Raw genomic sequence first — 21,499 nt, 5'->3', positions numbered from 1 at the left:
ATGTCCACTCTCTCTAAGAGAGAGACAATGCGGGCAGCAAACACGCCCGGACTATTCTTATAGCCCATCGGTAAACGTTTATATTGGCTCTGTTTGCCGCCAAATGTAAAACTGGTCCATTGGGAACTTAGACCATCTATATTGTGGGCAAAAAAACCATTGGAAATCTCAACTGTGGTTTTAAAACGTTTCCTCACAATACCATCCACTAAAGCAGAGCCGTGGATATTCTGTACTGCACAGGTACGACAACGCGAGTTAAGATGCCGGTAATCCAATACCAAACAGTACGAGCCGTCTGGCTTGGTCACAGTAAAAAGAGGGTTATTCATCGGTGACACACAAGTTTCGATTACACCTTGATATTCCAATTGTTCAAAGATTCCCGCAACGGAAGCCTTAGCTTCGTGTCTGATGGGATATTGAGGTTGAGGCTGTGGCATAGACCGTAAGGGAATTTCGCAGTGTGGGGAACATTTATCCCAACCACAGTGTGTACATTACACAGCCGGCGCAAGGGCTTTAGGCCACTCTTCTGCAAAATTCAGCGCATGCTCCTTCGAGACATTGTGCGTGAAACTAGTGAGGATCACCTCCTCCCCTCTCGGAGCTGCGAGCACAAACGGTGGGGGCCTGTCAGCCACCGCTAACAAAATGTCATAGGTGTCACCTTCAATTAAAAGGACTATTTCATAAAGTCTATCAGGGGGAGCTAGTCTAGTGTCAGCTGTCTCCACAACAACATATCGGTCAGTCGCTCTCACCTTCAGTAGTGGACACAGGGCCTCTCGCACTATGTAATCTCCGCCGCGCTGTCCAGCAAGGTCAGAGCCCATGTCTGATTCCAAAGCTGCGTTCTCACTATCTCGCTGTTAAAGCGGCAACTTTCTTTTTCTGAAACTGGGGTCTTTTCGGTGTTGAATCGTCCTGCTTGCCTTTACCGTCTTTCGGGCAGGGTTGGTCGCGTCCCTGCTGGCCAACTCGACCTCTGCCGCCGCTCCACCACCGGTCGATGAGGCCGATGATTCCTGAAAAGAACGAGGAGAGCATTGTTCAGAAACCTGAAAACGATCAGGTGATTTTATTGTCGCGCGATCGTGCAAGTCATAAATACGTTCTGTAGGTGCAGGCACTGGAGACACAGGACGAGACTCCAGTTTCTGCTGCTGTTTTTTACCCTGTTTTTGTTGTATATTCGGCCAATTCTGCTTCTTAGCTTTGGGCTGTTCGTCAGTTTCTGACTTCTGCCCTTGGGGTTGTTTTTCTCTTTTGTTGAGAAAGGCTTGAGTCCCAAACCATTACGGCCTACGGTTTTATAAGCCGCCACAATAATTCCTGCTAACTGTCGGAGTTTGTCGACATGGGGTACAGCATGCAAAGCATTAGACACCTCAAAGTTCACAGCCTCTCCCTTGACATTCACAAGTACGATATCAGAAACTACGTCAAAAGTGCCACATAGGCGCATACTAAATTCAACCGCCGCCTCGGGTCCGTGCTCATCTTGAACACGCTTAAGGACCATTGGAAGGACAGTCATTGACGGAGTGCCGAAGCACCTTGTATACACTGCCGCAAAGGTCTTACCCCATGTTTCACAGTCACCAGGTTCCGGGACCAAGTCTTTTGGCAATCTAATTGTCAGAATCCTGTGTTTTTCCCCAGGAGTCGTGTTAGGAAATACTGCTTCCAGCTGGTCAAACTTCTCGACAAGCCAGAAAGGGAAATCATCCTTATTCTGGGGGCGCTTGCCCATTACTGTGTTGACCATCACAGGACTGAGCTTCATTCCGCCCTGTCCGGCAGGAAGCGACGCAACACCAGGGGCCCCGCCTAGGAGATTGAGGGTAATGTACTGCACTAACGACCGAATTACACTTATTGCGACTGTATGTAACACCGTAAATCTGCAACGGGAACCGCTCCATGTCTAGGATGCGGTGTAAATCCAGCCAAAACAGGCCAAGTTACTCCTGGAATAGACAAAGGACCTAACCTCAGGGCTAACAAAGAGTGGGGTAGGGCTCCATTAAACCAAACTCGGTGCTGCCAAGCATTAATCGGAACTTCCTGTGTCCTATAGGGAACATATTCCGGTGGCATGGCAGTCGCAGTGTACGTGTCGAACACATTAGTATTTGCATTCACAACCGGGAAGGTCACCCACGAGTAAAGAATTTCGTATGGGTAAGCTACTTCCGCATTCACCACCATGATCACAGCCATGCCATCCACAGGGCCATCATAAGTCTGCAAATGATTGCGATTCGCAATCCGACTATGCGGCGGAATATCAACGGCATTGGCCATAGCGACACAGTAAGAAAGAGGTATAATAAAAACCACGTAGCACAACTGGGTAGTAATTCAAAAAGAAACCGTTTGAAAAGATTCAAGCTTGAAAAGACCTATATAACTATAGGCAGGTTTTTCCGACACCACTGTCTTCCGGAAACAATAGTGAAGGGGGTTAAGGACTGATAGAAGCACTACTTAAGTGTCATGTAATAAGACCACCAACAGTTGGGCACCATGTCACAGGGATCCTGCTCTCACACAGAACTGTGCATAGAGACTTTGAACCTCAGTGAATTAGGGTGTGCCAAAACTCACCTTAGTACCCAAAACTCCTACCAGACTAGCAATCAGTGTCTCATTGGTTCTTACAAACTCCCAATGTTTAGACAACGCAGAACATGGACTTAGATCATCTCAGGTAACGTGGAACACACAAACACTCTTTCGTTATACCAACATATCAATCCAGAACGAGGAGTAAATGAAGACACGTGCAAATTTGAAATGTTTATTTCTAATGCAGTGTTCTCAAGCGCAGTATCTTAGCTAATACAAGCAAACATATTATAAGAAACAAAGTAATCAGCATAGTTACTAGTCCATAAAATACAAAGGGAGAAAGCATGTTAAAATGCTAGAGGGAAGAAGGCTAAATGGCAACTAAGTCTTACCCTCCCTTGCTAGTATATTATATTATATCTAAAGAAGGTCTCTTTGGGTTTTAGAAGGGCGGCCCCATACCTCAGATCCTAGTGGAGAGGGATCACATCATCTTCCACCAGCTCTCTGCATGCGAAGCATCATCAAGTGTGTTTGCATGCTCTGCGCAGTGCAATATCAAACGCGCCTAAAGCCAGAGTTGGCCGCACCTGCATATATGTTATGTCTAGGACATGCGAAGATCAGACCTCACAACAACATATGTGTTGAAATAACCTTGAAGGCCTCGGCACTCACTGTACAGACTAGCTTACCAAGCAAAGCTGATACAATAGCAAAACATATTATTCTTGTGTGAAGCAAAATATTCTACTAGGCTCAAAGCTCTAATAACAATATGTGCCGTGTGCAGAAGCAGCAGAAAGGTTAAATGGCGTTTAAACTTCTAATAAGCTCATGCTAACTTAACACAGTGTGAAGGCAAAGCATATCTAGATGACATTGGCATGATGATGATGTCATGAAAAGTTGACAAACTTTGAAACGCAGAAGAAGAGAACGTTTGTAAACTTTGCCGGTGAAAAATAATGTAAACTTTAATTAGCCCTGATTTTATGCCACAAAATCCCACAAAGAGGTTTGCACGAGAAGTCAACACTCTCCTAGAGAAGGTGCTGGACAAGCAGAGAGGCTGTGACGAGTGAATCCAAGACCACCGAGCTTTGCTTGACTGTTATCAAGGGCCAGCAGCCCACCCGAACCCCAGAAGCACCCTAGCTTAAAGGGAGTCAGAAACTGGATTGTCTAGAACAGGATTTTCTTTTCATAATGAAATGTTGAAGATTTCAAATTAATAATAAAATAAGTACAGTAGATGCATTCTCAAAAAGGTATTTATTCACCAAACGCAGTGGTGTCAGATTTAAAATAATTTTCCATTCAGATCTTGTAATTCAGGCTGGGTGTGGTTTCTGACTGATGACGTCACGGCAGTGTTGCAATGAATATTTAGCTCTTGCAGTGAGTTTTATAATTCATCATTTCTCCAAGTTTGGTTCCTCCTAAACACACTTCAAACTTTGCATCCATCTCCCGGCTTTGAGCTTCAGAGAAATAGTTTTTCCAGTCTCCGACATCACCTGTGCAGGAAACACAATAAATCAATATTACCTATTGATAAGGGTGCTTGCATCACTCAGTAACAGCAGACATGGGATACACACAGGATTGTTTCACCGTGGGCTAAAACTGAAATATTCTGCACGTTTGGTCCTTTTTTCTGGTAAAACAGATAATTGTTTTTTTAGTTTTTTTATTAAAGTTTTCAGTGTATACATACAAATGATATCACGACTACCTAAATGAAAACAAATCAATCACAGTGATGCAATATGATTAGCACACATGAATAGCATGTTTGCAATGCATAGTATACCTGAATACTTTACTTATCCACCACACAATACAATATAATCAGTTACTCAGTGACATTGGACAATATATGCGGGTTAGATCTCAAACATTTGGACAATGCAGCCAGTATTCTTTTGGTTTGGCAGCTGGTGGTAGTTCTTCCTCATATGTTTTAAGAGTATCTTGACAGTATACAAGGTCAGTTAACCATTGTTTCTTACTAAGTGATCTCCCACCTTCCCAGTGCATGGACACACGCCTTTCAGCCATCAGCAATGCTATAATGCAGAGTTTGCGATTAGTTGATTTAAATTTTTCAACTATACCCAATACGCAGACTTTCGCTGTACAATCTATCCGTGTTTCTAACATTTGACTTAATGTCGTCATGACTTCTTCCCAGTACTGATTTATTTTTGTACATTTCCATGCCATGTGCATGACATTGGCATTATCTTCTCCAACACGGGCGCATCTTGCATCCGCCCTCCATCCACATTTTAGCAATTTAAGTGGGGTGTCTTATATTCGATGTATGTACTTGTAATAAATGATGCGCAGGTTGCCGTTTGGTGTAAGCAGCGTGGTTATTGCGCAGCAATTGTGCCATTCGTCCTCCTGCAGTGGGGTCTCTAACTGGGCGCTCCATCGGTACCTGGGATTATTGATGTTTTTTGCAATATCGTCTTGTAGTAATTTATATAATTTGGATATCATATGTACATGGTAAACAACCTTTACAATGCAACTTTTACCACGCAGTGCCTTTACAACGCAACTTTTACAACGCAAACAATTACAACGCATTGTGCTGGGGGGCGCTCTAGGATAGGGAATGTGTTTAATGTACTATCCAACACCTTCCCTACTATCCACGGGGACTGGAGTTGGACTAGTAAATTAAACAATTCACTATCCAGCGCCTAAAAGCACTATGCGTTGTAATGGTATGTGTTGTAAAAGCCGTATTGTAAAAGCATGCGATGTGAAAGCATGCGTTGTAATGTCATACATCCGATGTACATTACTCGGTTTGGTGATGATCATTTGCAGTGCTGCCAAGGTTGGAGGTTCTGTAGGAAATCTGTGGTCTAGGTCTTTAATGGCTCCCTTTAGCCTGTGGTAAGTGAACTTGAAGAGGAGCGTTTGGTTACAGATGTGGTTGAGATCAGTCTCTGCAATGAATTTGCCCACTGTGTATAGGTCACCCATGGTAGTTATACCAACTTGCTGTAATATTGACCTGCCGTTTCCAGTATGTGTTACTGACAGTGCAGGGTGGTGTTGGAGTGGCAGAGCTGGTGCGTAAAGTGGAAATTTCTGTGTCAGTTTCCCCATACATTGCCATGCTAAGTTTGTGGTTTTTATTGTGTTTATTTCATTCCTGTTTATATGGGGACGTGGATGTGGTAGGATGCATCGTAATGAGAACGGATGGGCATCGCCATCTTCCACAGCTGTGTGCGGTAGATATCGTACCGGGAAGAGCCAATAATGCGCGTATTGCGCTTGTGCACATAAATAATACAGCAGTAAATCGGGTACAGCAAATCCACCTTTGGGATATGGCAGTGTCAGTGTGCGCAGTTCTATATGAGCTAGTTCCCATGCCCAGATGAGCTGTGTTATGCTTGTGGTTAGACTCTTAACCACTGTTACAGGAGGAAGTACTGGGATATTGTTGAATAGATATACAGGCACATGCATCAAGCGATTTAGGAATCGCAAACGGTGCGAATCTCAAAAATCGGCCATTTGCGATTCCTAAATCACTATTTGGGATGCATCAATCCACAATTCAATAAATCGCTATTTTTAGCGATTTCTAAAAATGCGATTGTATTTAAGGAATCGCAATTTGCGATTCCTTAAATGCAATGCATGACACCTAAAACAAATTGCGAATTCGCAATTAGGAGGAAAAAATTACCATGAGGTTGGACCTCATGGTAATTTGCGAAAAAGCTGAAAAATGCAATTTTGTGCATTTTTCAAACTGGCATGTTGTGCACACACATGCTCTTAGGGCATGTGTGTGCACAGCATATGTGCATAGATTGATTTCAGGGGTGCAACAGGGTGTCCTTTGGACATCCCTGCACCCTTGAAATCGCAATCTCAATTTGCGATTAGCTAATTGCGAATCGCAAATTGAGATTGTCTTTCCATTCATTCCTATTGGCCTTTTGGCCCATAGGAATCAATGGGAAGGGATTCCTTAATTGCGATTCGCAATTTGTGAATCGCAATTAAGGAAAATTTGTGAATCGCAATTAAAGAAAAATAAGGAATCGCTAAAAAAATTGCGATTTTTTGATGCTTTGCCGTTTGCGATTCCTTAATTTGCGATTCCTTAATTTTCGCAATTAAGGAATCGCAAACGGCAACAATGATGCATGTACCTGATAGTATTTTAGGGAGAATAACCATTTTCACAATGGCCATTCTATCTGCCAATGACAGTGGCAGACGAATCCATCTATCTATTTTTTCTTCAATTTTAGGGATTACCGAACCATAATTTTCTCGAATTACTACTTCAGGATCTCTATGAAACCAGATTCCTAAATATTTGACTGGATCCGCCTGCCATTCCAGCGGGAATTCTACTGGCCTTGGTTTGGTAATGTCTGTAAGAGGGAGGATTGTGGATTTACTCCAATTTATTTGCAGGTCTAATTGTCTGCTGAACTTGATATATTCACTCAGAAGAGGGGATAAGTGATTGTGGGGTTCATGTACCTATAGCACCATATTGTCTGCATACAGTGATATGCTTATTGGTCGTTGAGGGAACTGCAGGGCTGTGACCGCATGTTTTGGGCATAATTTGCATGCCAATGGTTCCAGCGCTATGGCAAATAATAACGGCGAGAGTGGGCATCCCTGTCTCGTAGCTCGTTGTATTCGGATGGTATCTGAGACATGCAGATTCACTTTTGGTCGAGCCACTGGTTTGGTGTATAGGAGTCGTATCCATGTCAGTAAGCAAGGGGGGAAGCCCATCTGCTGTATGACCGTGAATAGATAGCTCCATTCAACCGAATCAAATGCCTTGGCAGCATCTAGTAATACTGCCGCAGCCTTCAGCTCTGGGGTGAGTTGGTGAGATAGTGCAAATAATGTGCATATGTTATGAGAGGTGGATCGTTGGGGAATAAATCCAGATTGGTCATGTAATATTAACTTTTGCATCAGGGGTTGCAGTCTAGTAGCTATTATTTTCACCAACATGTTTGCGTCTGTATTTATTAATGATAATAGGCGGTATGAGTCACAACAAGTGGGGTCTTTATCAGGCTTTAGGAGTGCTATTATGAGGGATTCTCGTAGCGTAGGAGGTTACATTTGCTGGTCGTGTGCATTCCCATACATATGCACCAAATATGGGCATAGCAAGTCTGCAAAGGCTTTGTAGAACTGTCCAGTAAACCCATCAGGACCAGGGGCCTTGCCATTGGGGAGTGATTGTATAGCATCTGTGACTTCTTCAACTGTAATCTGTTGTGCTAGATACTCCCTCTGTTTGTCAGATAGCCAAGCGATGACTTTATCCTCTAGGTAGTCTAAAATTTCCTGACTGTTGGCAGTGGCACGTGATGCGTAGAGGTCCCCATATGTTGCCGTGAAGGCTTTTAGAATGTCTGTCGTGGCATGCTGTTGTACTCCCTGCGCATCTAGTGAGAACATGTGTGGTACGTCGTTGACAGATTTTCTGTGCTAGAATGCGACCTGGTCTGCCTCTCTCCCCGTACGTTCGTGCAGTCTGGCGATACGATAGATATCGAATTTCACTGTCTGCTAACTCTCGATATTCGGTTAAGTATTCTTTTATGTCTCCTAGGGTTGCAGCATTTTGTGTACGCTCAAATTCCACTTCAAGTTGTCTTATTTTATTTTCGCATTTAGTCAATTGGGTGCGTATGTCGCTCAGGATGCCAGCGTTAGTACTAATGCACACGCCACTTATGCTGGTTTAAAGGCCTCCCATAACGTACCAGCGTCTATCACAAAGTTTTTGTTAATGTCAAAATACTCTTCAATGGCCTTGTGTATTGTTGAGTTTTAAAGGGGATCTAGCAGTGCCTTAGCGTTAAAGTGCCAGATAAATGGTGGAGGGGCGTACTGCGGGAGATCTAATGAGATCACTACGGGTTTGTGATATGACAATGTCTTGGGGAGATGCTGTATATCCCGTACCCACGTGCTGGCAATTTCCATCGCCAGCTAAGATTCACATATGCATGCATGCCTTTGAGTTTACATGGGTTATGGAGTCTCCAGATATCTAACATTCTGAATTTGGACATACCATCTTTCACTACTCTTACTGCCTGTCGATGAGGCTCTCTTGTCCTGCCTGATCTGTCCTGTTCCTCATTAAGCAATAGATTGAGATCCCCGCCCCAGAGTACTTCCATTTGTGGCAGATTTCTCAGCTGGCTGCAGATGTTTCTGAAGAAGGCAGGGTCATCTGTATTGGGACCATATGTATTAACCAGACCTACTCTGGTACCTCATATATGTCCTGTGACTATAATATATCTGCCTTGCTCAACGGAAATTGTGTGGTCTATGATAAAATGTGTCCCATTTTTTAACAGGTATGAGAACACCTCTAGTGTAGGATGAATAGGAGGATGTCAGTGCTGCTTCCGCCCACCTACTACCCAGTGAGCAGTTAATATCTTTTGCCAAATGGGTTTCTTGTAGTAATGCAACTTCAATTTGGTGCCTATATAAGTATGCAAATACTTGTCTTTTCTTCCTGCCTACCTCCAACGACTAACATTATGCCATTTGTCCTGTCTTAGCACCCGTGATATATGTATATATATATATATATATATTTACCTACTGGCAGTCGCCAGTAGGTATATATAGTTAGGATTTTTTTGAATAGGGATTTCTGAAAATTCTATGTTGAATAACTTTCGCGTTGATGGACCGAATTGGCTGAAATTTTCAGGAAAATGGCACATTTTGTTTCTGAGCGTCCCCTGAAAGTTTGGGGGGGTTTCGTCAAGCGGGGGCCCGAGAAAAAAGGGGGGTCTCAAAACGTGTTTTTAACATTGAGTTTTCCATAGGGCGGTTGGACTCACTTTTAGCTCGAACGGCTGAATGGATTTCCACAAAACTTGGCAAAATTGTAGGGACTGGTAGCCCGATGTGCCTTTGCTATGTCTCAAGATATATGCTCCAGTGGTTTTTACGAAAATTAACTTTGAAAAATATATATTGGGCTACATTGGGCTATATATATGTTAGAGCCCAAATGTAGCCCAATGTAGCCCAATGCAGCCCAAAGATGGCCACCAGAGACAAAAAAAAACAAATGTAGCCCAAATATCAGCCAGATGTAGCCCAACTATAGCCCAGTGACAGAATGTCCCAGAGTGTTCTAAAGAACAACTAGAGCGCTAACAGTCTTACTTATGACAAAAGTATGGCACACCTGAAGTCATCTTGATTGGAATAAAGTGTTAACACTTAAAACATTTAATTTGCAAAGGAACAAAATGAGGGGGTTCATTTTGCCATAGAAAATATGATTAGTGCTGAAAAAAAAAATTAGGGCACATTTTGAGTGACTTCTCAAATCCTCTTATATTTCATTAAAAAAATTCTGATATGCAGTCTCCCAAGATGGCCACCAGAGACAAAAGAGCCCAAATGTAGCCCAAATATCAGCCAGATGTAGCCCAACTATAGCCCAATGACAGAATGTCCCAGAGTGTTCTAAAGAACAACTAGAACGCTAACAGTCTTACTTATGACAAAAGTATGGCACACCTGAAGTCATCTTGATTGGAATAAAGTGGTAACACTTAATACATTTAATTTGAAAAGGAACAAAATGAGGGGTTTCATTTTGCCATAGAAATGTTATATATATATATATATATATATATATATATATATATATATATATATATATATATATATATATATATACCTACTGGCGGTCGCCAGTAGGTATATATAGTTAGGATTTTTTTTAATAGGGATTTCTGAAAATTCTATGTTGAATACCTTTGGCGTTGATGGACGGAATTGGCTGAAATTTTCAGGAAAATGGCACATTTTGTTTCTGAGCGTCCCCTGAAAAGTTTGGGGGGGTTTCGTCAAGCGGGGGCCGAGAAAAAAGGGGGGTCCCAAAACGTGTTTTTAACATTGAGTTTTCCATAGGGCGGTTGGACTCACTTTTAGCTCGAACGGCTGAATAGATTTCTATGAAACTTGGCAAAATTGTAGAGACTGTTTGCCCGATGTGCCTTTGCTAGGTCTCAAGATATGTGCTCCAGTGGATTTTGAGAAACTAACGTTCAAAAAAATATATATATCTGTGACAGCGTCCCGGTTAGCGCCCCGGTTCGCGTACTGGATGTTGTCATCAGTGATGTCATCAGTGATGTCATTTGAGATGTCATCAGTGATGTCATCAGTGATGTCACTGACCATGTCATGAATGATGTAATATGTGACATGATCAGCAGTGGATTGCGGGTGCGCGATATATAGTTAGTGCAACTAACTATATATGCAAATTTCAATGGTTTTGTGTGAGTAAAATAAGGTTTTGTAAATGCTAATTCCTAACTATATATGGTCTATAACCTATGGTTTTTTCAGTGAATATATATATATATATTTTTTTATATCCACAAGGTTGCCCTTAAGGATTCGCCGCTCGAGCAGATGTTACTGCACTCAAAACCACAGGCGGAGAAGTAACAGCATGCCCCCAAGCCTTTGTTTACTATGCCATACGCGTTTCGAGCTGAGTAATAGCTCTTGTTCACTGGCTGGTTGAATGACGAGAACAGGTGAGTTTAGACCATTTGATTATTTATTCAATTTAATGTCCCGCCCCTGTTACATTGGAATTATAGGCAACTGCACAGCGCTGGACAATTTTCCTTACCCACTTGGGATTAACATTTTCTAACGGAGCACAGAGGCACCCACCTGGGTTTTGCACGGAGTTAAACAAATTGAAAACTGCATATACCACAATGCCTTGCTTGAGCCCAACAGGGCGTAACTCTGCATACTTAATAAATACACGTGCAAGTAATCTGTTTGCTGTTGAGCCGTTTGTCTGCCAGTGATCAAGAGCGCATGGGCGCTCGAAACGCATATGGCCCTGCAAGGGAAGACTGTTGCTGGCTGTGCCTTTGCTACCGGTGAAATGTGTGCAGCAACCCCTCTGAGTGTGGCACTCCTACAGGGGGCAACCCGTTTTGGAGAGACTATTAGTGGCTGGTCCGGCCACGGGAGTGCCCCACCGCTATTGCTGGCGGGTCTTCACTGCCATTGGATAAGTGAGCGGTATGGAGAGCGGAGGGGGCCTGTTACATTGGAATTATAGGCAACTGCACAGCGCTGGACAATTTTCCTTACCCACTTGGGATTAACATTTTCTAACGGAGCACAGAGGCACCCACCTGGGTTTTGCACGGAGTTAAGCAAATTGAAAACTGCATATACCACAATGCCTTGCTTGAGCCCAACAGGGCGTAACTCTGCATACTTAATAAATACACGTGCAAGTAATCTGTTTGCTGTTGAGCCGTTTGTCTGCCAGTGATCAAGAGCGCATGGGCGCTCGAAACGCGTATGGCCCTGCAAGGGAAGACTGTTGCTGGCTGTGCCTTTGCTACCGGTGAAACGTGTGCGGTAACCCCTCTGAGTGTGGCACTCCTACAGGGGGCAACCCGTTTTGGAGAGAATATATATATATATATATATATATATATATATATATATATATATATATATATATATATATATATATATATATATATATATATATATATTGATACCAAATATAACCAAAAACACTATCTAATATTCATGACTGTGAATGTCAGTTATTTGTACGGTTCTTACATGTGAATGCGTTTATTGTCCCAGGCTCTATATATGCCTGCATTGTAGTCTTTCCAGTTTGCGGAGCTTACCATTGTTCCGAGTTCATCTTGAGAGATGGATAGCACTAATTGTCTGTTAACAGTTTGTCTGAAATGTCACAGTCTTACCGTTTGATGCATATTCTGTGGACGGCCAGCTACCACCACTTTTAGACTGTGAGGCGGAGGAGGACCGTTCCCTATGCTTCTGTTTAGTGGAAGCTTGCTTTATGAAATCTTTGACTGCCTTCGGTGTAAGCAATATTTTCGATCCCCCACCGTGGGTGACCCGCAGCCTCACGGTATAGAGCATTGTATAGGTTATGCCCAAGTCTCTGAGTTTTTTCTTGACCCCCATGAATTCCCTGCGGGCTGTCTGCACTGCTTGAGTAAAGTCGGGGTAGAATGAGACATCATAATCATAGTTATGATACGTGATCCGTTTCTTTTCATGGGCAAGGTGGAATATGGTGTCTCTGTCTCTATAATTTAATACCTGGGTGATTATTGGTCGTGCTGGGGTTCACGGGGGCTTTGGTGGTGCTAAAGAACGGTGTGCTCGTTCAATGATAAGTAGTGGGGAGAAGTTTTCCGCTCCGAAACAATCCTTCAGCATGTCCTCTATGTACGTTTCTAGGCACCCAGTGTTGGCGCTTTCTGGTATGCCCACGTACTTTGTTACGTCACGATCTCACTTCCAAGTCTTTGTTCTTATTTTTAATTAGTTCCAGAAGTTTTTCCATGGAATCACATTTTGTCACTGTAGCATTAGATTCACCCTCCACCGCTGAGATACGCAACTCGGCTGCGTCAAGGGTTCGCCTTGTTTGTCCAGTTTCGATGCCATGTGAGATTGTCGATTTTACCATCGATTGCTTGCAAGCTTTGTTGGATGGCACTAAGGGTAGCTTCCATTTAAGGGTCTTTGGTATGGTCTGAGTCAAGCTCGGTATCCGAAACTGCCTGTGTACTCTTGGGCGTGTGACGCGTGTCAAATGATAATTAAGACTGCTGTATGTCAGGTTTTCCCATGTTGCGGGGTGCTGCAATATATTACTTTTTGGAGAGGATAAATAAGCGGTTTAACTCCTGTATGTTGTGCTGGATGACAATCCCGCGTTACCCCGGCGTCCCCTGTTAGTTCCAGCTCGTAGGCTTCACTTGGGTTATTCTGGTGAGTCTGAAGCTGTTATGGATCATGTGTGTCAACTGGGGGGTTTCCTGGGGTCAATTGCACTTGGTAAGGCCGGTGCCCAGGGACTCCACCGGACCCCCACCCCTATCCAGCAGTGCAATGCCCCGTCGGCCAGCCACGTGTTGTGTAGTTTATTGCTCGGCTGCCTGGGCAATCTCCTGGGGCAGCCTGCGTGCAGTTCGTACAGAGGTGCAGCTGGTTAGTTGCGCCTGAGAGGCCAGCAGGTCGCCGCCAAACGCTGGTCCTGTTTCAGCTTGGCACTCCTGCAGCGAGGGGATTCAGTGCGAGCGGTCGCGTGCCTTCCCAGGTTTCTTCAATATGATGCCACACTCGCAGCCTGATCGGCGTTCACAGCATGCCGTTAGATATGGAGGCTAGCAGTAGTTATCGGCGGCACACACATTGCGCCCCCAGGTCCCAGTGGTTCTCAGCGCTGCTTTAATGTGCATTATCTCTGTAAAGTTTTTTCCTGACCTCAGCGCCGCTAGTTGCTTATGCCCGGGCGCATGGAATCGTGCTGCGGAGGTGCATTTGGTGGTTGTCACTCAGGTACATGGGGGGCTCTGCATTTAGCCATTATCACCGCTTCGCTTTGCTTCACACGTACATATGTATCTCTCGTCCAGCCAGCCGTCAGGTATCTTGCCTGCGTGTGGTTTTTCCAACTTTCAGTCAGGGAGTGCCTGTGGCCGCCATCTTAGCTTGCCCTTCGACTTCTGCGCTTGCCAACTTCAAAGTTGTTTTGTGGCTGCTTTCAACGTGGAACACAACCCACTTCAGCACAGATCTGTAGTGCTAACATTTCAATGTTCCATGAGGCACAATTGGCAATTTTTCTGTGGCTTCTGCCACAATTTTCAGCCGATAATTCTCGCGAACAAGCATTTTGAAAGCGCAAACAAGCAAAAAATTCCGCAAAGCCGCGGAACGCAAAATTATCCAAATTACCCAAATTCCCCAAGCGGAATGGAATTTACCGCCCAGGCCTACGCAGAATGCAAGTCCCAGGGCTCCAGACAGGGGAACCTCGATTTTCATTAGTTTCCAAACTGAGGAGCCCCCTTTTCCTTGTAAAATGTGAAAATCGACACAAAATTTGAATTTGAATTTGAATTTAAAAAGCTTATATAGCGCATCGTACACCATTGCGGTTTCTTGGCGCTTTGACGGCTTGCAATAACCTAATAATGGACCATTTAGAGTGGGAAGGCCTGAGCAAACAAAAAGGTTTTCAGGCCCTTGCGAAAGGCAGAATATTGTTTAGAACTTCGGAGGTGGTCCGGCAGGGAGTTCCAGAATACCGGTGCTAGGAAGGAGAAATTAGAACCTCCCCATTTTTTCCTGGTGAAACGAGGGACTTGAAGTAAGGACCGATCCGACGAACGAAGTTGTCTGACGGGAACGTAGTTGGTTAGAAGGGATGAAATGAAGGCCGGAGCCTTTCCCTGTCTCGCCTGAAAAACCATGCACCCCATCTTAAAAAGTGAGCGTTGCCGGACAGGCAGCCAGTGTAGTTCCTTCAAGAGAGATGTAGAATGATGGAACCGGGGAAGGCCATACACCAGCCGGGCAGCTTGGTTCTGCACCAGCTGGAGTCTGCGGAGGCTGTATGCCGGAATGCCGTTGTAGAGGGCATTGGCATAGTCTAGCCGGGAGATAACCAGGGCAGACATAATGAGTTTAAGTGCCAACGGGGAAAAGAAACGGGAAACAATACGGATAGTTCGGAGCATAAGAAAACAAGAGGATACAACAGCAGCAACCTGTGAGTGAAGGGTGAGCTGGTGATTAATTTTTATACCCAATGTTTTTACCGTAGAAGAAGGAAGGGGAGGGGTACCAAGAGTGAGGGGCCAAAAGGAAGAGTTCCAGGGACTGGAGGAGCCACCAGTAAGCACCAACTCGGTTTTATCCGGATTGAGCTTCAGATGGTTGTGGCTCATCCAGTCCCTGATAAAAATCATAATAGACTGAAAATTGGAAATAGCGTGAGGGGAGGAAGACAGGTCAAAGACCAGCTGGAGGTCATCCGCATAATTATACACGGCGACCTCCAGCTGTTGAAGTGCAAAGATCAGAGGGTAGATGTGAAGATTAAACAACAAGGGAGAAAGAGAGGAACCTTGGGGAACACCACAAGTGATCTTCAAAGGGTCTGCCATGAACTCTCCCAGCCGGACGGCCTGTGTGCGATCCCGCAGGAACACAAGAGAAATGGGACACAGAGGTAAATAAATGTCACAAGAAAACAGTGAAGGGGTAAAAGGGGCATTAGAGTGGGGACAGAGAAAAGGGTATAAGTTGAGAAATTAGGGTATAGTTAGGGCAGAGGTTTGAGGGTTGGATGAAGCACACAGTACTGGTCCTAGGGTCTTGCTCTAAAGGTACTAGAGTATAGACACGGATTGAGGCACTAGGGAATAGGGATTTTTGGCATAAGCATGTGTTGATGCGCTAAGGTATAGGAAGAGGTAGGGAAACTACAGGACCGGCACGGGCGAGGAACCAGGATATATGAGCAATGTAGCAGTACTAAAGTGTAGGCACGTGTAGGAGTATTAGGGTGTAGGAAGGGGCAGAAGTACTAGGGACGAGGTAACCTGAGACACACTACGGTGCGGGTAGAGATCCCAGGGTACGGAAACTGTTAGATAGAGGTTAAGGGGGTGTACATTTAGTAGGGTTTGGGCAGAGGTAGGGATACTAGGGGGTGGAAAGGGGTTAAGGTGCCAGGGTATAGGCAATGATAGGGGTACTAGGGTATTGTCAGAAGTTGTGGTAATAAGGTATATGTGCACTGGTAAAGCTACCTAAAGTGTAGCCACGGGTGAAAGTAGGGTGTAGTAAAGGGAGAAGGTACTGGGGATAGGAAGGGGTTAAGGTACCAGGGTATAGGCAATGGTAGGGGTAGTAGGGTATTGTCAGAAGTTGTGGTAATAAGGTATATGTGCACTGGTAAAGCTACCTAAAGTGTAGCCACGGGTGAAAGTAGGGTGTAGTAAAGGGAGAAGGTACTGGGGATAGGAAGGGGTTAAGGTACCAGGGTATAGGCAATGGTAGGGGTAGTAGGGTATTGTACGGAGTTGTGGTACTAGGGCACATGGGCACAGGTAAAGGTAGCTAAGGTGTAGTCATGGGTGGGAGTAGGGTGTAGTACAGGGTGGAAGTACCAGGGTACGGGTAGCATAAGAGATACTAGGGCTTTGTTAGAGCTTCTGGATACAGGAGAAAAGGTATAGTGTAAAGCGTAGCTAGAGTTAGTAGGGTATGGGCAGAGGTAGAGGTACTATCGTGTAGGCAGGGTTTAAGGTACCTGGGTTGGGTCATTAAGAATCTGTAGTAGGGTATAAGCAAGGATAGACATACTAGGTATTGTGGGTTGGGTAAAGGTACAAAAGTGTGGTCATGGGTAGAAGTACTTAGGGTGTTATAAGGGGCAGAAGTATTCGAATATAGGTAGCACAGGTCATACTTGGGAGTGGGTAGATATACTGGGATAAAGGAGCAAGGGTAGAGGTTCGAGGGTACATAGATTTAGTGGACTATAGAGTGGGGTAGAAGTACTAGGGTACAGGCAAAGGCTGAGGTAAAAAGGTATAAGCAGAAAGAGACGCTCTGGGATATATGGGCAGAGGAAAGGGTGCGAAAGTATAGTCTTCGGAATGGTGGTGGTGGATGACGTGTAGGAGATTTGAGGGGAGGGTGAGTTCGTTGCCAAGGGTTTGATGCTGCTGGTGTTGTCTGCTGTCCTTCTTTTACAGTTGTGCCTTTGAATTGGGGAGATACTACGAGAGGCATGCTTTTGAAGTGCACGGATGCCCTGATGTCCTTGCCCTGGCTCCAGATATACTATTGGGGGTATGCATATGCACCCCTTTGTCTCCAGACAGGCCCACAGCCTATTCAAGTGTAAGCTGGGCTGGGCCCAGCTGCTCCCTCCCATCCTGCTCGTGATGGCCCATTGAGTCACACCTAAGCTCCCAATTATGTGTAGCTGTCTAGGAAGAATACACAAACCCCAACTGTGAGCCATCAACAGTCATGTGACCCAGAGACAGGCTGCAGGCACCAAATGGCTAAGGCAAGAAAATGCCAACTTTCTAAAGGGGACATTTTCAGAATTGCAATTTAAAATTTGACTTCACCATAAGTTTTAATTTTGATTCCAGAGACAAAAAAATGAAGGAGATACCTGTTCCCATTTGTAAATTACAATTATAAAATGCCATAAGGTAATTCCAATGTTATCCTATGGGAGAGGTAGGGCTTGCAGAAGTGAAACACAAATATAAGAGTTTTGCTCCTACCAGGACATGTACAACTCAAAAGTACATGTTCAACTTTGTAAACACATTGTACCCTGCCCTCTGGGCTTTCAAGATCCTACCCTAGAAATTACTTATATGAATAAAAAAGGAAGGTTTGGGCTAGGCAAAAGGTGTTTTTGCCAGGCTGACATGACAGTTTAACCCCTTCGGCGCTGATGACGGAACCGCACCGTCATCAGCGTCGGTTGAGCTGTGCTGATGACGGAGCGGTTCCGTCATGGCCCGCCCAGCTCGATAGAACGCTCATGCGCGGCGCGAATTCCGCGCCTGTGCTGAGGGTTCTATTGAGCGGGGCAGGCCGTGACGGAACCGCTCCGTCACGAGCACAGCTCAACCGACGCTCGGCCACCCCAAACCCTTAGCACTGCGGCGGAATAGCCGCTGCAGTGAAGGTGTTAAAATTACACACACAGACTCTGCAATGGCAGGCTTGATGCATGTTTAAAGGGATACGTCAGTGGGTGGCACAATCAGTGCTTTCAGGTCCACTAGTAGCATTTAGTTTGCAGGCCCAAGGCACAGGTAATGCCACTTTACTAGGTAATTACATTAAATTAAACATGGCAGTTAGGTATGAGCCAATTTACCATGTTTTAGGGAAAGCACATAAGAACCTTAAAGCACATGGGAACCTTAGCACTGGTCAGCAGTGGTAAAGTGGTCAGAGTCCTCCCCCTCCTCTTATAGGTTTATAATGAGGCCCTGGGGTCTGGCATTCATCCGCCCACCATGAATCAGGGAGAGGTCTGTATGATCTTGAAACCGGGTGGAGACAGTTGCGACCCCGCGGCGTTCCAGCCTATCACTCTGATCAATACAGACGTAAAGATCCTTACCAGACTGTTGGCCACTCGCCTGGTCCCACACATGGCACACTTGGTCCATCAAGACCAGTGTGGGTTTATCCCTGGTCGTAACACTGCGATGAACCTGCGGTGTCTGAACCATATCCTCCACGAGGTGCGTGGGAGCGGGGATCCCCACATCCTGGTGTCAATTGACCTGGCTAAGGCCTTTGACACGGTCAACTGGGGATATCTCTTGGAGGTGCTCCAGATGGCAGGGCTGGGGCCAGTGTTCTGCAATTGGATCCGAATGCTCTACGGGGCGCCCCGGGCTAGAGTTCGGCTTGGTTCGGCCCGCTCGAGGAGTGGTCCTTGGGGTGGGACACTCGTCAGGGGTGCCCCCTGTCGCCGCTCCTATTTGCCCTGGCAATAGAACCCTTGGCGGTCTCCATTCGAGCTGAGATGGCACAATGGGGCATTAGGGTGGGCGATATCGTGAACGTGATCGCCCTCTATGCAGACGACGCTCTGTTCTATTTGACCTCCCCAAGCGACTCGCTCCCCGCTTTACTGCGGTTGCTGGACCGCTTTGGGACGACCTCGGGGCTGCGCATTAACCCTGGGAAGTCCTTGATTTTCCCGCTGGCGGGATGTGCTCCCGATCCGGGCATGAGCCTCCCGTGCCTGGGGCTGAGATGGGAGCTGGAGGCCTTCCGGTATCTGGGCATTCAGGTGGCTTCGTCGGACGAACACCTGCTGGACCGAAACGCTGAACGGGTGCTCCGCTCTCTGCACCAGTCTGTGTCCTTCTGGAAAACGCTTCCTCTCTACCTTATGGGGCGGTTAGCGGTTGCTAAGATGGTGATGTTGCCTAGAATGTTGTACGTCCTGCAAAATACCCTATGCCCGCTCCCCCCGTGAATATTTCGCACGCTCAACTCGCTGCTCACATCTCTACTCTGGGCGGGCGGACGTAGTAGAGTTGCTCTGCATACTGTGGTCCGGAGTTCGGAGGAGGGAGGCCTGGAGGCCCCGAGGTTTGACCTCTATTATTACGCAGCACAGCTCCTGCCAGCCGCGAGGTGGTTCGCGGATGCCGATAACTGGGAGCTGCAGCTACCGGCGGGCAGAGCAGACGAGAAGGTTTTGCGAGTGGCTTTGATGCAGGGACGGGGGGCCTATGTGGTGCGCCAAGCGGCGGGAGTCTGGCAGCGGTTTGTGAAGAAGGTTTTGCGGCGGGCCCCTTTCATAGGGAGCTGCCGGTGTGGATCTTGGCCCCGGTGCTGCGAATGGAGGAGAATGTGTCTTTCCGGGAATGGCGGGACGGCGGGTGTGAGACTCTGGCAGACCTCTATCCAGATGACTCCTTCGTGTCTTTTGAGCGTGCCACGGAAGCCTTTGACCTGAGCAGGGGACAGTACCTGCACTACAGGGGACTCCAGGAGGTGGCAAGGACGACCTGGCCCCGGTTCCCGAAGGTGCCTCCGCTGACACACACCCTCAACATCCTCCTTTCCTGTGGTAGAGGAAAGCTGCCGATCTCTTTATTGTACTCAGCCATGCGACGGGATTCGGTCCCGCCGATCGCGCCATCCTGGGCGGCCTGGGAGGCGGACCTGGGGATGGCTCTAGAGCCGGGGCAGCGCAAACGTATTGGGCTCCGACCCGGAAAGTCTCGTGTAATGCACGGTTCAAGCTGATCCACTTTAATTTTGTGCATCGCACCTACATGACCCCGGTCTCCCTGAATCGCATCTCGGCAGATAGGCGGGACGACTGCCCTAGGTGTGGGGTAGAGAGAGCTGGATTCTTCCATTTGGCTTGGGAGTGCCCGCAGGTCGGTAGCTTTTGGAGTGAGGTGGTGGAACATATTGGCCGTGTTACGAGCCTCCGGAATGCCCTGGATCCGCTCCATTGTCTCTTGGCCCTGGTACCCAAGCCCAAAAAGAGGAATTTGTCCTACAAGTTTCTACAGTTGTTACTGGTGTTGGCCAGGCGGCGCGTGGCTATTACTTGTATGGGGCAGAGGGCCCCCGAGGTATCCCTGTGGCTTAGGGATGTTAGAGAGTGGTCCTTGGCTGAGGAAACACACATGCAGCGCATGCGCCACGACGAAAGGCTTCAGGAAGACTTACTAGCTTGGAGGATGATGTGTGCTGAGGGGTTGCCTGATGATGACTCGGATGCCACTAGTGCCGAATTGTTCACCCCTGAGGGGTCTGGGTCCGAGGAGGATGTAGCGGTAGGCGAGATGGAGGGACCTGTTTCGGAGTAATGCCTTGCTGGGCACGCACTAATGTTCCCTATTCTATAACCCTGTGATTTGTCTTGATTACCAGAGTATTGCTTCTAACTGTGATGTCTGCACCTTCTCGGGCCTGATAACCTGACTTTTGCACATACTCTATTACTGATGCCACGTATGGGGGGGTTTGTTCTGTTGTTATGTGTTAGACTGTGTTTCTATTGGAAAACTTATCTATACAGAAGGATGGGAGTAGGGCTCCATGGAGGACGTAGGAGGGGGAATACACGAAAAACAGCGGATACTAGAGATGCACGTGTACTGTATGCAAACGAATATGATTATCTTTGTGGCATTTTCCGACTTTACGCCGCCCGACCTCCAGGATGTGGGCCACGTGGCTGTGTACTATCTTGTATGTTGCCTGTGGTTAATTTCACCTCTTAGTGCCTGTAGGAGAATAGGGTCTGCTATCCTATGGTTACCCCAAATTTTTGCTTTTTGCTTCACTGGTTTATGACTTAATGTGGCTGTGGGCCTGCTAATCAGACCCACAGCCTGCTGTCTCTCTCTAAATTAATACCAATGCACATTAGGTGCATTACGAAATTGGAACTGGTTCACCTTCTTGGCCCCTGTAACAGTGTACCCAGGTACCCAGG

At 46.2% G+C, this 21,499-nt stretch overlaps 1 protein-coding gene across 1 annotated transcript in view; it reads right to left on the bottom strand.

Moving 5' to 3' along the window:
* Positions 1-3,833: 3,833 nt before the first annotated feature.
* The window catches only part of LOC144770902 (sulfotransferase 6B1-like), a 288,918-nt gene continuing 271,252 nt past the window's right edge, over positions 3,834-21,499 (bottom strand). Inside the window, exon 7 of the mRNA XM_078655693.1 lies at positions 3,834-4,097. Coding sequence (XP_078511819.1) covers positions 3,967-4,097 — 131 coding nt within the window. The 3' untranslated portion in view covers positions 3,834-3,966. The remainder of the gene's footprint in view (positions 4,098-21,499) is intronic.

Source organism: Lissotriton helveticus, chromosome 7 (assembly GCF_964261635.1).
Source record: "Lissotriton helveticus chromosome 7, aLisHel1.1, whole genome shotgun sequence".
NCBI lineage: Eukaryota > Metazoa > Chordata > Amphibia > Caudata > Salamandridae > Lissotriton > Lissotriton helveticus.
This window is presented reverse-complemented; position numbering and strand designations above follow the sequence as displayed.